General features: G+C 42.2%; 1 protein-coding gene across 1 annotated transcript; it reads right to left on the bottom strand.

Moving 5' to 3' along the window:
- Positions 1-363: 363 nt before the first annotated feature.
- On the bottom strand, positions 364-15,841 carry setd3 (SET domain containing 3). The gene is made up of 13 exons (XM_023951916.1): positions 15,714-15,841; positions 13,955-14,078; positions 13,758-13,850; positions 13,529-13,677; positions 13,308-13,380; positions 12,522-12,778; positions 6,254-6,312; positions 5,892-6,006; positions 5,495-5,569; positions 5,134-5,300; positions 3,544-3,629; positions 2,593-2,753; positions 364-2,498 (listed from the first exon to the last, which is right to left on the bottom strand). Exons 2-13 carry the CDS (start codon positions 14,055-14,057, stop codon positions 2,016-2,018), a joined length of 1,821 nt encoding a protein of 606 aa, XP_023807684.1. The 5' UTR covers positions 14,058-14,078; positions 15,714-15,841; the 3' UTR covers positions 364-2,015.

The following is a 15,841-nucleotide window of genomic DNA, read 5'->3' as shown; positions in this document are numbered from 1 at the left end:
TCATCAGGAATGCTGGTCCCCAGCCTGCTCTGACACAGCAGGAGCTAACAATAGTGGACATGCCCCGCTCTCTGCTGCCCATCCCACTGCGCATTATAATAATATATTCACGGATTAAAGGGCTTTTATCTTGGGCTGCCATGAATAATGAATACTGCACTTCAAACTTTAATTGCTCTGAATTAAATGATTCAGGATAATGTTTCTTTTATAAAGAAGTGATAGGGCCAGGGGGGCAAAAAGGCAGAGAAAACTACTCCCTCCTCTAAAGCCGAGGAACAATGGATGGAGCGTGACCTTTGGAGCAGGAGAGGCCTCCAAACACCAACAAAAGGGTTAGGGAAAACACGGCACAGGAGAGACGAGCAGTGGATGAAGCTTTAATCTGTCAGGGGAACTGGGAGACAGAAAGTCGTGTTCAGCTGGAAAACAATCCACTAATATGGAAAATAACTGATCAGGTCTATAATACACTCCTAAAGAGACATTCCACACACAAAAACCTCTGGAAAATCAGCAAGCAGGACGTCGCCTGACAGATTGTAAGCCACAGATGTGCATAAGAACATAATGTAGAAGAGTTGTGGAAGGACCCAGCAGAGAGGATTCTTCTCTCTGATTGGTCTGACAGATCCATCCTAGAAACTGATGTGGACCACCTTAAGAGGAGCATGATGCTGTTACACCTTACTCTAGACGCAGCTGAATTAAACTAGAATCAACAAACGTCACATTTACTGAAACGAAACGTTTTGGCATTCGTTACAGAAGGGGTGCGTCCTGTAGTGCAACTCCAAGAATAGACGCAAAGGCCGAGCATCCAAACACCTCTACTGCTGACGACTTCCCATTTTACGAGTGCAAACTTCTTTAGTACAAAACCAAGGTTCTCCAAGGAAAATGTGTTTGGATGAATGAGCTGGAAGTTAGTTTCTGCATTTGAGAGAAAAATGATGTAATACGCTGATCTGACAAAAAATAAAATCTGAAAACACACGACGACAAGATGAAAAACTTTGCATTTTTTGAAGGTTTGATCTAAGGTTTAAGGTCTGTGGTTTTCCAGGACTAAAATCTGAACCGCTCTGTAGCTCGATTGCAACCAAATCACTAAGGAATAAGACGTTCTTGACGATCTAAACTTCCTCAAATTGATGTTACACTTAGTGGCTTTTACCAAAAACGATCAAGATATCGTCTTTGTCCATGAAGACTCACTTCTTTGGATAAAATGCTCAAGTCAGAGAATCTCTGCAAAAGAATAGTTTAAATCTACAAACTCATTTTTCTAATTTTCTTGAAGTTGTTTATTAAATATATCTGTTTGAAGTCTGTCACTATGGTGAAATCTTCAAGTTCTGAACCTGGAAAGCAGGACTTTACCAGTTTGAGAAGCTTGATTATTGACTATTCTGATGCACATTCTCAGTCTTCATCAGGTCTGCTTCTGCAGGAAGTTTCTTCTGCAAAGATTTATTTTTAGACAGTCCGACAAAAAAACAAAACAGATTCTGTCTGAAAAACTTACACAGGTCGTTCTCCAGTCCAGCAAGAGCTGGATATGGCTTCAGTCTGATCCGCGGATGATGTCTCCACCCAAAAGATACATTCACAAAAAACAGAGTTTTCAAAATCGATCCGTTCCTGCCTTTAAGATTAGTTTCAATCGGTACACGAGGGAGGGGGCGGGAGAATGATTGTCAACCATAACCACCTGCAACGCAAATGGAGTCGAACGAGACAACATTTTATGGCCAAAGAGATTTTGGCTTCATAAAAAAAATCACATTCACCAAGTCACTTCACTTCTTTCTGCGCTGAACTGTTTCCTGGAAGCGGTTCTGTTCGCCGGCGGCCGTCTGTTCCCGGCTGAGGGCATCAAACCAAACATCACCAAGCAAAACAGTTCAGCTGCAGGCGACTAAAGAAAACCATGCTGCTTCTAGATTTCTGAGTCTTGTAACAGACAGAAAAATAAATTATTAGCATGAGCTTCAGCAGGAAGTGGGGTGTGTCTAAGCACTGGCGTCTATGGGGCGGTCCTCAGTTCGACTGGCACTGCAGTTCTCCGCTTCCTGCACACCTTTCTGCTCTGAACTTCCATTCGCGATCAAACCTGAACCGACATCTCCTAAGACCTTCGGAGTCTTCTCCAGCACGGTTTTTCCATTCGCCCCTGTACCCATCCCATAGTCCCCCTTCCCTCCGTTTAAGAGGGGCTCCTCTTCCTCGATCCCCTGGCCTTCCTCCACCTCCTCCAGCTTGTGCAGAATAACGGGAAGTTTTGCATCCGGGTCATTGTTTTCCAGCAAAGCAATGTCACTTTCTTCAAACTGCGGCAACGGAGCGCCTTCATTCAGCTTCTCTTGGAACTGCAGGCGCTTTGCTCGTCCGCTGGCTGACGCGTTCTCCAGGATCTGCTTCTCCGCCAGGCGCAGCTGGACAGCCAAGCGCGTGTGAAGAGACAGATCCGGTTTCTCCAAGATGGAGCGGTCTTCCTGCAGGAAGGACAAAAAAACAAGAGGGTCAGATTCTGTCCCTGAACCTGCCTGGTCCACCTCTGGCTCCCTTCAGCGGAGCCAGCGGACCCACCTCTGACGTGGTCTTGTAGGTTTTGAGGAGCAGAGCAGCTCTGGTCTCCAGGAACGTCCACAGCTTGATCTCGTTCTCCCAGCTGACCGGGAAGTCGCTGTTTCCCAAGGTGAAGATCTTATTGATGGCTCGTTCTCCAAGCAGGTAGTCCTTCAGTTCCTCTGAAATGAAGAGAGGTGGAAGACGACTTTCAGACCTTTGAGGGAGATATGAAGACGTGGAGCGTAGGAAAAGTCAGCTCATCGGACATGAGCTGTATCGCCAGAGATGAAAAGATGATGGGATTGTCCTCATCATCTTTCCTGAATTTCATGAACTTTAGAGAAACATTGTGTACTTAAAAAAAGACATTTAAATTTAAAGATTCAAAGAGCCTGATGCTTGAGACGGTCCTGGACACCCGTCCAGTGCTGCGCACACTCAGTCGAGGTGAACTCTGTTCTGTGAACACGTTTGTCACATCGCCCGGTCAGCCTCTCTTGATTGGAGGGCTCGAACGCAGCTCGCTTACATCACACTATGAAAGACGAGAGGAGCAGCGCCCCAGTTGAGAGAGCCCACTTTCCCATCGTTTCACTTCTGTGAAGAAATGTTGACACACTTCCACACGTGATGATACCCTCTCGCTCTCGCCTGGTAGGCATTGAGGGGCCGTTTTAAAAATTAACACGCAGCAAAAAGTGAATTATATATCACAGGCGGGGTCCTGAAAGAGCATCCTGTGACAGAGGAGGATGTGGCCCTGTGCGACGGCGGGTTTGATCCGCGTATACTGATGAATATTGGATCAGTCCTTCCACACATCTGCTGGCCTGCCTGGATCAATTATCCCGCTCAGGAACGGGCAGACCTCGCTTTTCCAGCATCTCAGGAGGAGGAAGCTCCGTGATGCACACAGGGAAGCAGCTCTTCCTGCTGCCGGGGGTTCTCATGTGTCTGTGGGACTCTTACCCTCGGTCATGCAGAAGACTCTGAGGAAGGCCAGCAGCTGAGCTGAAATGGGGGGGTCGTTACAGTGCAGCGCAAAAACGCAGGACCTGGAGGGAAAACAGACCAACATTCTGAGTTCAAAAAAACATGTCAGCAACTTTAAACCGCTGGAACACAGGTGTTTCATTTTGGTCCAAACGGAGTTTTCTCCAGAAGTGCTGTGGTTGAATCTGTTCGGTTAAAGTTTCATTGACCACCAACTTCATCAATAATTCAACAAATTGGTAGATTTGAGCTCTAATCCTTGACATTTTTTGTCCAAACATCTGATTCTGGACATCTGGACCCAGATGTCGGGAGAACTTCATATTATTCTGCATTTACTGTTCCTCAAAATGCAAATGCAGAGCAAATTAAAAAACAGTTATGTTTCACCCACTATGAAGGCAAACAGAAAAAAAATTGTTTTTTAACCTCTTACGATCAGGTGGAAATCCCATTTTTGGCATATTTTACCACTTTACTTAATTCTGCGTGTCTAGAGATGAGCTCAAATATGAGATCAGGTCTTCAGAGGTAAATCCCACACAGTTCTTGTAATGGATTTTATAGGAGAGTTAAGTGACAACAAGCTGGTCAAGGAAACATGGATTTGCAGAGAAAATCTAATTTACAAAAGCTTTTAGTTAAAAATAAAATAAAATAAAATCTTCATTTGAGCTTTACATTATTTTTTGGGATATAAAACTGTGATCCTGGAATATTTTCTGCTTATTGACTATATATGAGAATTGAACTGAGTAAACACTTTATTGGAATATTAACTTGGTTTGGATTTGAAAAACCATCAAAAATACTAAAATAGTCATTTGAGCTGAACATTGGTGAAACGTGTAATAAAACAGAATCCTCTCATGGATTTGATGATTTACAATAATTAGAGTCAGAATTAAGTTTTTAAACTTACCTGTCCTCCATGAAGTAGCAATAAACTTATGATACAAGTGTAATATAAATCAGATTTGTCTTGTATTCATTTATTTATATCAATTTACACAATTCTTTTTTTTTTTTAATTGAGCAAAAGAGCTTCAGTTTAAAAAAAACCCTAAACCTTTTAATTGTTCCTCTGATCTATAGCCAAACCAGAAGACAGTTATGGAAACGAAATCTGTTTTTTTTCCCTTCTTTTAGCTTTTTAAAATAATTTCTAGCTTTTAATTTAAATTTCCCAGCATCCATTTCTCCAGCCAATATGGTCTCAGGAAGTCTTAGGTGCTGTTGTTTTGTCTTCAGCGGCGTAGATGTTATAAGATCAGCCTGATGATGACAGCGAGGCGGTTTCTTCTGAAAACGAGTAAATCTGTCCGTTTAAAAGTCACTATTCCCATCTTGAGATTTAAACCCTCATCAATACGAGACTGCAGCCAGATAGAAAAATCTGCTTTAAATCAGGCTGATGATCAAACACGTCTTGAAAGCTTTGATGCGATGAAAACAAAAGAAGCCAAAATGCTGCAGCCCGTCTGCGGGATGTCACTGCTTGGAACAGAAAAGCGCACCACGTAAGCTGTGTGAGAGCCATAGCAGAGACAAAATGAAAGAACCCACGCCGGGATGCCGGCTCGAGCCAGAACCTCGGCCTTCATGGCGTAGAGGCGTTCGCTTTTACTGACGCCCAGCTTGATCTTCACTCTGTCGTGGGCGTTGTCCTGGAAGAAGAAGCCGTTGTGGATGACGAACTCTGCGTTGGATCGTGTGCCGTAAAAGATGTAGATCTTAGCGGGGGGGGAAAAAAATGGGATTTCAAATGAGTTTAGACCTGTGTGCCACAAACAAACATGATAAATAAATGTTCTTTGGAAGAGCACAGACACTTATTTTGGTATTCCATGAAATGATTTAACACTTTCTTCATGAAGCATGCTTAAAAAGCCAAACTGAATCAACCCGATCACCTCCGTCTCCTCACCTGTTCGTTCTTTTTATAGTCCTGCAGCGCCACACACTCGCAGCGATCGTCCTCCAGGTTGTAGCCGGTGGTTATCTGCAGACAAACGGCTCCTTTTACTAAATCAGCTTCTATCAGTTTTCTTTCTTTGCATCATTCTTGGATCTCTATAACTCATCTGCCTGCACGCCCAGGGGGTGCCAAAGACACTGCACAGGTAGCACACACACCTGCATCTGGATGACTCACAGCTCTCATGAATGGAAGCAGATGTTAAACATCTGGAGATGAAATGTATACTTTCTGATCTTTACATTTCAGGTTTCTACTGTTGTTACTAAAACCTGAATCAAATGGAGAAAAGACGAGAAGCGAGGCGAGTGGTGTCTTCATTCTGTGTGTGAGTGTGGGACTTTACTAGGCCGTTGGTGTGGTTGCACATGTCCCAGAGGGGGATGAGGGCCAGAGTGACCCGGCTGCCGTCCACCGTGGGGATCTGATTCTGACGGGTCATCACAGAAGACACGGCCCACCTGTGGGTGGAGGTCAGGATTGGTTTCAGAGTTAAGTCATCAGAGAAGACGCGCTTCAGGGTTCCTAAATGACACACTGAGATTAAAGGCATCGCATTTTTACAGCTTTAAAACTCCTAAAACACTAAAAAACAGAGAACTGCATGCAGAGGAAGGAGGCGTGAGGAACAGACTTCAAGCAGGCAGAAGTGATGAGCAAAGAAGACAGTGGTTCAGTTTCATAGAAACACGTGTGCAGCACGCTGACCTGTAGTCATCGAATGAGAAGCCGTCCTTCAGCGGCAGCTTGCTGGCAGCCGGGTGAGTCTGGGGATGGAGAGAGGACGGAGGACGAGAGGAAAGCAGGAGGGAGCAGGAAAAACACAAATCAGTGTGAGGAATTTCATTATGCAGGTATGCTGGAGGGGGGGCCGCCTGACAGGGAAGCCTAACAAGAGGGACTGGGAGCAGGGGGGGCAGCACTGTGTGTGTGTGTGTGTGTGTGTGTGGTCCGTTTGTGCTGCGTGACACTCGACCCCCCACATACATCACTGTCAACTTAATTTGTTGTGGCCAGCAGCCATCATAAATCTGCCTCATCAATTTGGGCTTAAATCTGTGTGTGCACGAGCACAAACGTGCACGCGCGTGCACGTGCGTGTCTCACTGCTTTATGCACCTTCCACATTCATTTATAAACAGAACCTCAGCAGATAAAATAATAGGGACGTGCTTGGAGGTTTCTAAAAAAAAAAAAAAGTAGGGAAACAGAGTTGGAGATTTTCCGCGTTCCCAGCATTCCCTGCAACGGAGGAACCTTGGTGCTCGCTGCCACACCTGAACATGAATAAGAAATCCCTTTCAGATTACAGACCCGCTCATCCTTATCCAAGTCTTTCAGAGAAGAACTGTACGGTTTCATTTAACATTTATCAGATTTGACAAAAATCGGGAATCAAAAAAACATCCGACTATTTCACACAAAGGCACAAATGTTTTTATGTTTCATGTTTCTCCTCTTAACACTGAAGACAAAACATAAACACATGCAGAAGCAAACTACCAGGATCTGTATTATAATAGGGAGATATCCACATTAGTTTCCCTGTACTTCAGTTTTCAACTAAAGACAAATCAAGTCCTGACCAAACTATTTTATTGGCGTCTATGTTCAACAAAGATCAAACCAAACCACTGATTGTATATGACAACTGGACTGAGTGACTCCACCCAAACAGGAAGTGGTCATAGCCTCCAGGAAGCCAAATTTAAAGACTCCATAGAGAAATAAATAGCTATTACTCAATCATTTCATTGGTCAGAATAACAATTCCTGCTCTTTTTAAACATTTTCTTGATAATTCTATTTTTTTTGCAATATTTTTTCTGTAGTTCAAGTCATGAAGATATAAATTGGCCAATCGGATGCTTCAATAAAAGTAGGTGGAGCCTTTTTGGCCCCTTGTCCAATATCCAAAATGATTGTCAGATTTTATGTTGCCCACTTTCAAGTGGTAGGGGTGTGGCCTTCCAACAAGCTCACCTTCTGATTGGCAAGAACGTTTGCCATAGAAAGGTGGAACCAGGCTATTTACTGATAATTGACGACATCTGGCTCCAACATGGCGACTTCCATATCACGAAAAATGGCGACTGAATGGACTTCATTTGGTTGGAGCCGAAAGTCAACCATTTTCTGCGGGTGACGTCACACTCACTCGGTCCAGTCCTTCTAGAAGTCAATGAACCCAACTGAAAACATCTTCCTCGCTAGAATCTGGTTCATCCTCGCTAATCCTTTTTAGTCTTTTATTGTGACATTTGATTGATTGAAATTCATCTTTGTGGTGCCTACAGGTTTGCTCTTTCGCTTCAGAACAAACCCACATAATCACACTCCCGCCTCCCTGCTTCACAGAAGGCAAAATAGTTCCTGGTTGGTGTACTCTGCATTCTCAACCGGAAATTGTCTTGATTAACTCTTTCTGTTACGGCAATTTTTGTGCATTTTCTGACAAAAAGGGTATTTAATGGGCAAATAGTAATAAAACGGGATCTTTTAACAGTAAATGCTGGTCACTGAAGATGGTTTTAATCTGACGTGGGTTCAAATATTGAGTTTCTTGTCCTTCTTTGAGTGACATTGATAATAAATACATGAAGACCGAGTTCGAGTGCTGTGTGAAGTTGATTTGGTGCCATTTATCAGATAAAACCTCTTTTCTCATGTTTTGCTCAACAATAACTCCGAGATAATCGACTCTTTAAGCACACGCAATACACCTGATTGTGTTTACTGAAACGTCCATGCGCTCGCCATCAGACGACCATCCACTGCTCCACACAACAATCCGTGACACACTCGTACTCTTCCCCATCCCACCATTTGTCCCCTGCTACTCTCTCCACCTCCTCCAGCTCCTCTTCCTCCTCAGATGACCGGGCTGGAAAATTAGCTTGTCACTTTGGCTTTGAATTGAAATGACCTGAATGTACCTTCCTCTACCGCTCCTCCACCTCCTCCCCCCGCTCAGTCTTTTTGAGCAGTTGCAGACAAGCCCAAGGCTGACAGGAACACAAATGTATGGAAATAAATACCTGCTTCTCATTCGAGGAATACTGTAAGGCTTGTCGTCAGTGAAATTATGGCAGGTGATTAAAAGCTAATAATCATAGAAGCAAAAGCTGAAAAGGGGCTGGAGGGGGGCTTTTGATGCAACACTGACAAGCAGAGGAAGGCTCTTACTATTGTCCAACACCAAATAAAACAGGGGAAACTGAAACATTTCCTCATAACGTAAAGCAGCACGTTTGCAGGAAAACTTCTCACCTCAGCTGTTAAGCACAGTGGTAGAAGGTTGATGATGCGGGCTTCATGAATGCCAACACTTTGGCCTGCATTCTTTAAAACTTTATAATAAAATTAAATGCAGACAAACTAATGATTTATTTTTTGGAATGGGACACTTTTCACTTCTTGACATAAAAACAGACATGCATCTAAATACGGTTTTACTAAAAAATTACTGTGAATATTTAAAGACCAGGGTTGTGTCCAAATTCCTTCACTACTCACTATATAGTGCACTATTTAGTGCGTTCGCCATTTTGTAGTGCTGTCCGAATCAACAATTCCAAAAATAAGTCCCCTAAAAATTTCCCAGAAGTCTCTGCAAAAAAACAGTGTGTATTAATGCTCACTAGTTTGGGGAATATGGACCACAATGCATTGCGTCTGAACAATTTTGACCAAAAAATGTTTCTAAATGTATTTTTTTAATAAACCATCAATGTTTTTATTTTCAGAACACAGTAGATTCCTAAATGATGGTCATAAAACGCTCATATCAATGAGATTTTCACTTCATGAAATCGATGACGTCATGGTCACTGTTTAAAAAAACCAAAAAGTGAGCACAGGGAGGCAATTCGGACAGAGTTACAATAAAGAAAAAGTCTGTCAACATTGAATCTGAGTTCATAACAAATGCTACACATTATTCACTATTAAATGTTTGCGGTAAATTTCTAAATATATATCATGTCGAGGGGAAAACAAACTGTTATCTTATTCCGAAGTACAAACCATTGTTGTGTGAGACAAAAATCTGTTCCTCTTGTTTGGCCCCTCAAAGACCCACTGCAATTAGCTTCTGATCCATTTCCAAAGCATCCTCAGTGTTTTTTTTTTAATTATGATTATGCCGTTTTTAGCCTAAATCAAAAAACCTGTGTAATTTCCTAGGATGAAGTTTCTGCAGAGTGGCACTGGCTCATTAAAAAGTTGCCTCAGAGTTGGTGTAAATCTTATCAAATCCATTCTGCCCTATTCCCAAAGTTTAGAGCTCTGACTGATCTGCAGCGGTGAGAAACCAGACAGATAAATGGTCGGCTAAACGTTGAGCTGAAGTGTCTGTTGCTTTTACCTGAAGGTACATTTCCTTCATTTTTACCGTAAGTACAACGTAGTTTATTTTCTAAACCACAAACTCTTTGATGATAAACAAAGAGAGAAAAAGTAAAGTGTGTCTAATGTTTAATCTCTGATGAATTTTTCATGCCTGAGCTGGATAAACTAAAGGGCTGTTTTCATGTTTCTCCTGCAATGCATTATTAAAGCCGTTGACTTGTCTGTTTACGCGCCTCAGAGATAAACTCACCTTCTTTGCACTAAGAACGGAGTGATAAAACAATCACCAAAGAGAATGCATCGCCAACATCGAAGGCTCTAAAGTGTGTGAGCTGCAGTTAATTATTCATGGCGCCTTGATAGTGACGCTGTGGCAGTTTTAATGCTGGAGAAAAAGTCCCAGAATGCATCGGCTGACAACATCCTCTAAACACTTCCTCCTGATAATGAGGAGCCTTCCTCAGATCCCCCCCCCCCCCCCCCCCCCCCCCCCCGCTCACCTGACAGTCACATCCACCGCCCTGCTGTTTGTGAGCCTCTCTTTTTTTTTTTATTATTCATGCAACTACTTCCACCATTTTTGGAGAGAGAGTACATTTTAAGCTGCAGCATGAAGGTTTCAGTGGGCTTGATCACTTTTCTTATTTTTTATTGATCGACAATTTAAAAAAAAATTAAAATAAAAAAGGGACAAGCCATTACTCCCATGTCCTAATCCCCCCCCCACACACACACACACACACACACTCCCTTCAATCTAAAACAGGAAGTTAGCAGACGCCACATTAGCAAAGAGCCAAAATAGAGGCAGAGTCGCTCACAGTTGCTCAATATTCAGTAAATATGGATAAGTCCACAGTGTGTGTCTAAATGATGGGCAAATCCTGTGGTCATGTGACCCATTTGTTTGCACTGGGCTCATTTGAAGACGGTTTTTTAGTCAAACCAATATGACATCGTCAAAGCAGTCAATGAAAACATGCCACCCAGTGGTTACCAGGGGAAGTGCTTTGGCTTCACTTCCATTTGGTTTTAAGCCACAAGTCAGACGAAAAGACCCGACCTTTACTCAGAATCAGCACAGATTTGGGTAATCACTATGACAAAAATGTTCATTTTTTCCCCCACAAATCATCTCAACTCTGACTAAAGCTGAATGACGGCTTCAATAAAACGAGTTTAGCTCTTCTCCGACAGAAAGAAATGTATTTCTGCTTCAACAGCTTGTCACCTTCTGTTCAGTTCTTGGGAAAGATTCTTTTCTCGTTTTCTAACCCATCCTTTTCAAATATGAGCTTTAACATATAGGAACCTTATGTAATCATGATGTTGCCATCATAGCACTAAAGCTCCTGCAGGTCTGTTAGGATCCAAACTGTCCACAAAGCAACACTCCCCTCTAGTGAAGAAAGAGGGATTTTACAGAGAGGGAATCAAAGATCTCACATCCCTTCTTTCACAGAAATGAAAAATTACAAGTTGATATGAGAAAATAAAAACAAAGTGATGAAAAACATAAAATTAAAAACAGTTTGTTGATGAGTGAATGAAGAGGTGGACTTCTGACAGAGTCCAGTTTTCTGACCATCGTCCAAAATTACCAAAAAATGTGAATATTTCAGGATTCACCCATCTGAACTCATGGTGACGACAGTGTAACAGAAACATACCAGAAATAGAATCGGTGCTCCACTTGGTTAGTAGTAAAATACACATTTTATTATTTAAGGGGGAAAAAAAAGCTTTATGGGTTAAATAACCAGCGATAGGAGAAACCACCAAGTAGGATTACAGACGTTTAGAGGCTGTAAAAATCCTCACAACACAGAAATAAACATTTTCACACGTTTTCCCCTTTTTGTTTAAACTCCCAAAGTTCAGAAAAATAAGTCCAGTATTTTGAATGAAACCAAAGATTAAAGTGAACGTGTCAAACTGAATCAAACTACAGCAGAAACGACACGGGTGAGATTGACAGACAAGGTCAACAGCCAATCAGGACACAGAACACGATACCACTGGGGGGGGAAAAAACACACAAAACAGCCAGAGGGCAAAAGGTGAAGTTATTTAAACCCCACCCCCAAAAACAATTTGATAAAGACTGCAGAAAAAGGGAGTAAATCATTTTTTATATTTACATCTCAAATAACAGAGTTTTATATGGAAACTTAGTTTAATGAATGGATTTAAATGAATCCCTGTTGATTTATTCCATCATCTCACCCTTTTGGTGATTTAGCTGGATTTCCTCTTAGACTTGAAACCCTTTAAAGTGGGCGGCTGAAAGATAACAGTGAATGTCCTTTCACACCTGCTGGTTCCTCTAAACTGCTCATCGTCTATTCATTCAGGCACACAAACACACACACACACACACTCACACAGGCGAGGGGGGCGCAGGAACAACTGAGGCTCAGTGTCTTGCCTGAGGACTCGGACATGTGATCGGGTAAACGGGAAGCCAACGTGACTCATTTACTACATGATTTTTAGCAACTGCTTTAAAGAGTGTGTGTGTGCTGGTGCGTCTGCTGCCTCTTCAATCACAAACTAGTGACATTTTAACCGGATCTACATGCAGGAGCAACACACGTGCACTCTGTGCTTCTTTTTGCGCGCGTACCTGCACCAGTTTGTAGAAGTAAGCGTACTGGCGTGCCGTGTTCTTGTACTGGTTCAGGACGTCCTGCACGGCTTGGGTGCCGAGCAGCAGCTGGACGTCCTCCTGCTGGTAGTACAGCGGCGTGTCGTACTCTTGAGGAAGACTGCGGATGTACGGCGACCAGAAGGAGGCCGGGTCGCCACGCTCACACAACAGGTGTAGCGCTAGAGTCACGTTGCCCATAGCCTGCAGGATCCGGTCCTGGCTGTATATGGGACCTAAGTCACAGAGGATGCAGGTGAATCATCATCTACTTAGACAGTAAGATAAAAAAAACATTTAAAAAAAGAAGACACATTTTAGTGGATATTTTGATTTATTTTTTCAGTGTAGAGTGAGAAAAAAGGTTATTATTTCCCCCCCAAAAATAATTTTGTTAAATCATTCAACCTGATTTTTAAATTAAATAGAATATTTTAAACTGTTACATGCATTTTTTTAATTTGTTTTACAGGTGTGCATAAGGTTTTTTGCTCAATCTAAAGACAGGAGGACGAGCAGCAAGCAAAGACCCTGCAAACAGCTGAAACTCTGCAGGACGAAGCCCAAAAAAAAAAGGATTCAAAAATAAGAAAGAAGTTTCAGAAAAAGAGCACTCTAGTCTTTATACACACTCTGCCTGCAGCAGTTTGTTTCCAAAGACTAAAATTATGTCTATACTTTTGACAGCCTGCCAGCTAACCCTGTGAACACCATTTAAAATAACATTTATGTGGAACAAAATGTTTTTGCTTCTCAGGTTCTTACCAAGCACAGAGTTCTGGGCCGATTCCACCGTCATTAACATCTTCCTGGGAACCCACAGGAACAGTTCCTCTGCCTACACAATAATATGATGATTAATATTATTGATAAACTTTGCTGCCAACAGACAGAAAAAAAAAACAATTTAAAAAGCAAAATTTGTGGTGTTTTGCTGGTTAAAATTTGTCTGCAGCTCCAACAGCAAATCCCAAAAGAAGCTGCACCTTGATGTCTCTGGTGGTCCGAAGGCCATAGCCCTCAGTCCCAAAGTTGGTGATGGTAAACCCGTCACAGGACGCCCCGTTCTCCTGAGCCCAAGACATCAGATCAGCGAAGCTGTCCTCCCTGCTGCCCTCAAAAACTGTGGATAAACCTGGAACCAGAGACAAAACAAAGGTTTTTATTCACTGGGACCTGAAAACGGAGAGAAAATGAGGATGCACACGGACACACCTTTCTGTTTCTTTCTGATCTTCTCGACCAAGCTTCGGATTTGGATATATTCTTCCCACTCTTTACCAGAGGAGGGCGCAGGACTGCTGCATTCTGGGAAGAGGTGACGCTCATCAACATATTGGAAAACACTCAAACAAGATCAAGTGGGTAAAAAACAGCCTGACAGAGGAAAGTGAGAACGATGACAAACATACTTTGCAGCAGCTCAGAGATGAGGTTCATCATCTCTTTGGGGGAGGCCGTGGTGGTGGCCCCCGAACCCGACTTCTGAGTCTTCACTCGACTCTTTTTTCCCATGGTGCTGGATGGACAAATAGACTGAGAGAAAACACAGGAAATAACATGATAAACCTGTCATGAATCAAAGACGACACGCAGAACAGAGATGTCTAGGAGGCTGAAATGATGCCGGAAAGCATCTTAATCAATAACGTGTGCTCCACCCAAGAGCTGAAGACGCTTCATTTGTGTCACGTAATAAGGATAAAACACCACCATCTTTAGTCGGAGGGTTTGACCAGAGCACATAATTATTCCTGCTCTTCAGAAACTTTTATTTTTCGGCTTCGATCTGCAATAAATGTATATTAATTCAAGGACTGTCTATTTTTTAGAGTTAAATCTTAATAAACTCATTTAAAATGTTTAATGTAGGTGGAACTGATAACCATCAGGAGAAAATCTTTCCAAAAAACTGCTCGAAAAGCTTTTTGTTTAATGTATTTGAGTTTTCCAACAGTTCAAATCTGTGTAGAATAAACACATTCTTTGTATCTCATCACTTTTATTTTAAAGCTTTAAAGCTAACAGCTCCAAAAGGTTATGTCAGGGTTTGTTTATATATATATACATACATACATATATATATATATATATATATATATATATATATATATATACATATACATACATATGCAATATAAATAGAGGAGGAATGGTGGGTAGGAATCTGGTCAGCAGAAGTTACAAAATAAAATTGCAAAATATCAAAAAAAGATCTTTGCAACACCCAAAAAAAAAACTAAATACAGTTAAGAAAATCTAAAATTAAAAAGCAGAAGATCTCAAATTTTTTTTCTTTAAGTGACATTAGAATGCCTCGCAATATTGCAACAATTTTCATTACATGTTGGATTTTTGTTGGAAATCTGTCCTAAAGTTAGTGCAGTTGCAGCACTTTAAATAAGCTGCATAAAAACTGAATCTGGCCACATGTTGCATCATTTATCCTTTCAATGACTTCCATTAACTGATGTAGACCCGAATCTATTGTAAAGGTGTTTTTGTTGTGAATTTCTCACATTATTGAGCTGGGTAGAAACAGGGAAACTGTGCATTTGGGTGAAACGTGCTGATTTAGGTCCTAAATATTATTACTAATATTAATATTGTCCAAAATTGATCCATACCAATGGCATGCGCTGACACTAGACGTGAAATTAGTCTGCCTTTGTTAAAGTAAGTACTTAGTGATCCACTTTCATTTGACCATTTAAACTGAGACAAACGGTCAAAAAGTAGGCAAGTCGAACGCAAACACAACACAGCAAGAAAGTAGCAGGAAGAAAGACTCGAGTTAAACAGTACCGTTAGCAGCGTGCTTTCTGTCCACAATTATCACCTCACACAGATCCGCCGCTTCATTTATTCAAAGAACCTGTCCTATTGCAATATTTAGGACCAAACAGAGGCAACGGGCCAATTCGTGGAGCGCCATAATTGGGACGAAAACAGACACAGCGCTCATTCATCTGCTTGGCTTTCGTGCGCGAGCAGCTAGCTAGCTAGCAAGCTGTCAAGTGGTTAACACCGGTTTCAGAGCTGTTTTACTCGGCGGGCTAAGCGGGCAAGGCGCCCGAACAGCCTCCGCGTCCCACCGACCACATTTCCCCGCAGAAACAACCACAGACATGTCGACACTTTCAACGAAATCGAGCAGTTAGCAGCTGGTACCTTCGGAAGCAGCAGCAGCTCCTCTCCTCCGCTTACACCAACGTTGGTCAAAGCGGGCCACTGATTGGTCGAGACAGGAGTAACGCCCACAAACAAAAGTGGGCGTCTTGCGTTCCGATTGGTTGTTA

Source organism: Oryzias latipes, chromosome 22 (assembly GCF_002234675.1).
Source record: "Oryzias latipes chromosome 22, ASM223467v1".
Lineage (NCBI taxonomy): Eukaryota > Metazoa > Chordata > Actinopteri > Beloniformes > Adrianichthyidae > Oryzias > Oryzias latipes.
This window is presented reverse-complemented; position numbering and strand designations above follow the sequence as displayed.

Bases quoted from the DNA above. Each gene is read 5' to 3' on its own strand.
- setd3 (XM_023951916.1), bottom strand. From the start codon at position 14,057: ATGGGAAAAAAGAGTCGAGTGAAGACTCAGAAGTCGGGTTCGGGGGCC. The intron at 13,381-13,528 runs GTGCAGCTTCTT...ATTATTGTGTAG, and splicing joins GGACCACCAGAGACATCAAG to GCAGAGGAACTGTTCCTGTG. The intron at 2,754-3,543 runs GTAAGAGTCCCA...TCTTCATTTCAG, and splicing joins AGTCTTCTGCATGACCGAGG to AGGAACTGAAGGACTACCTG.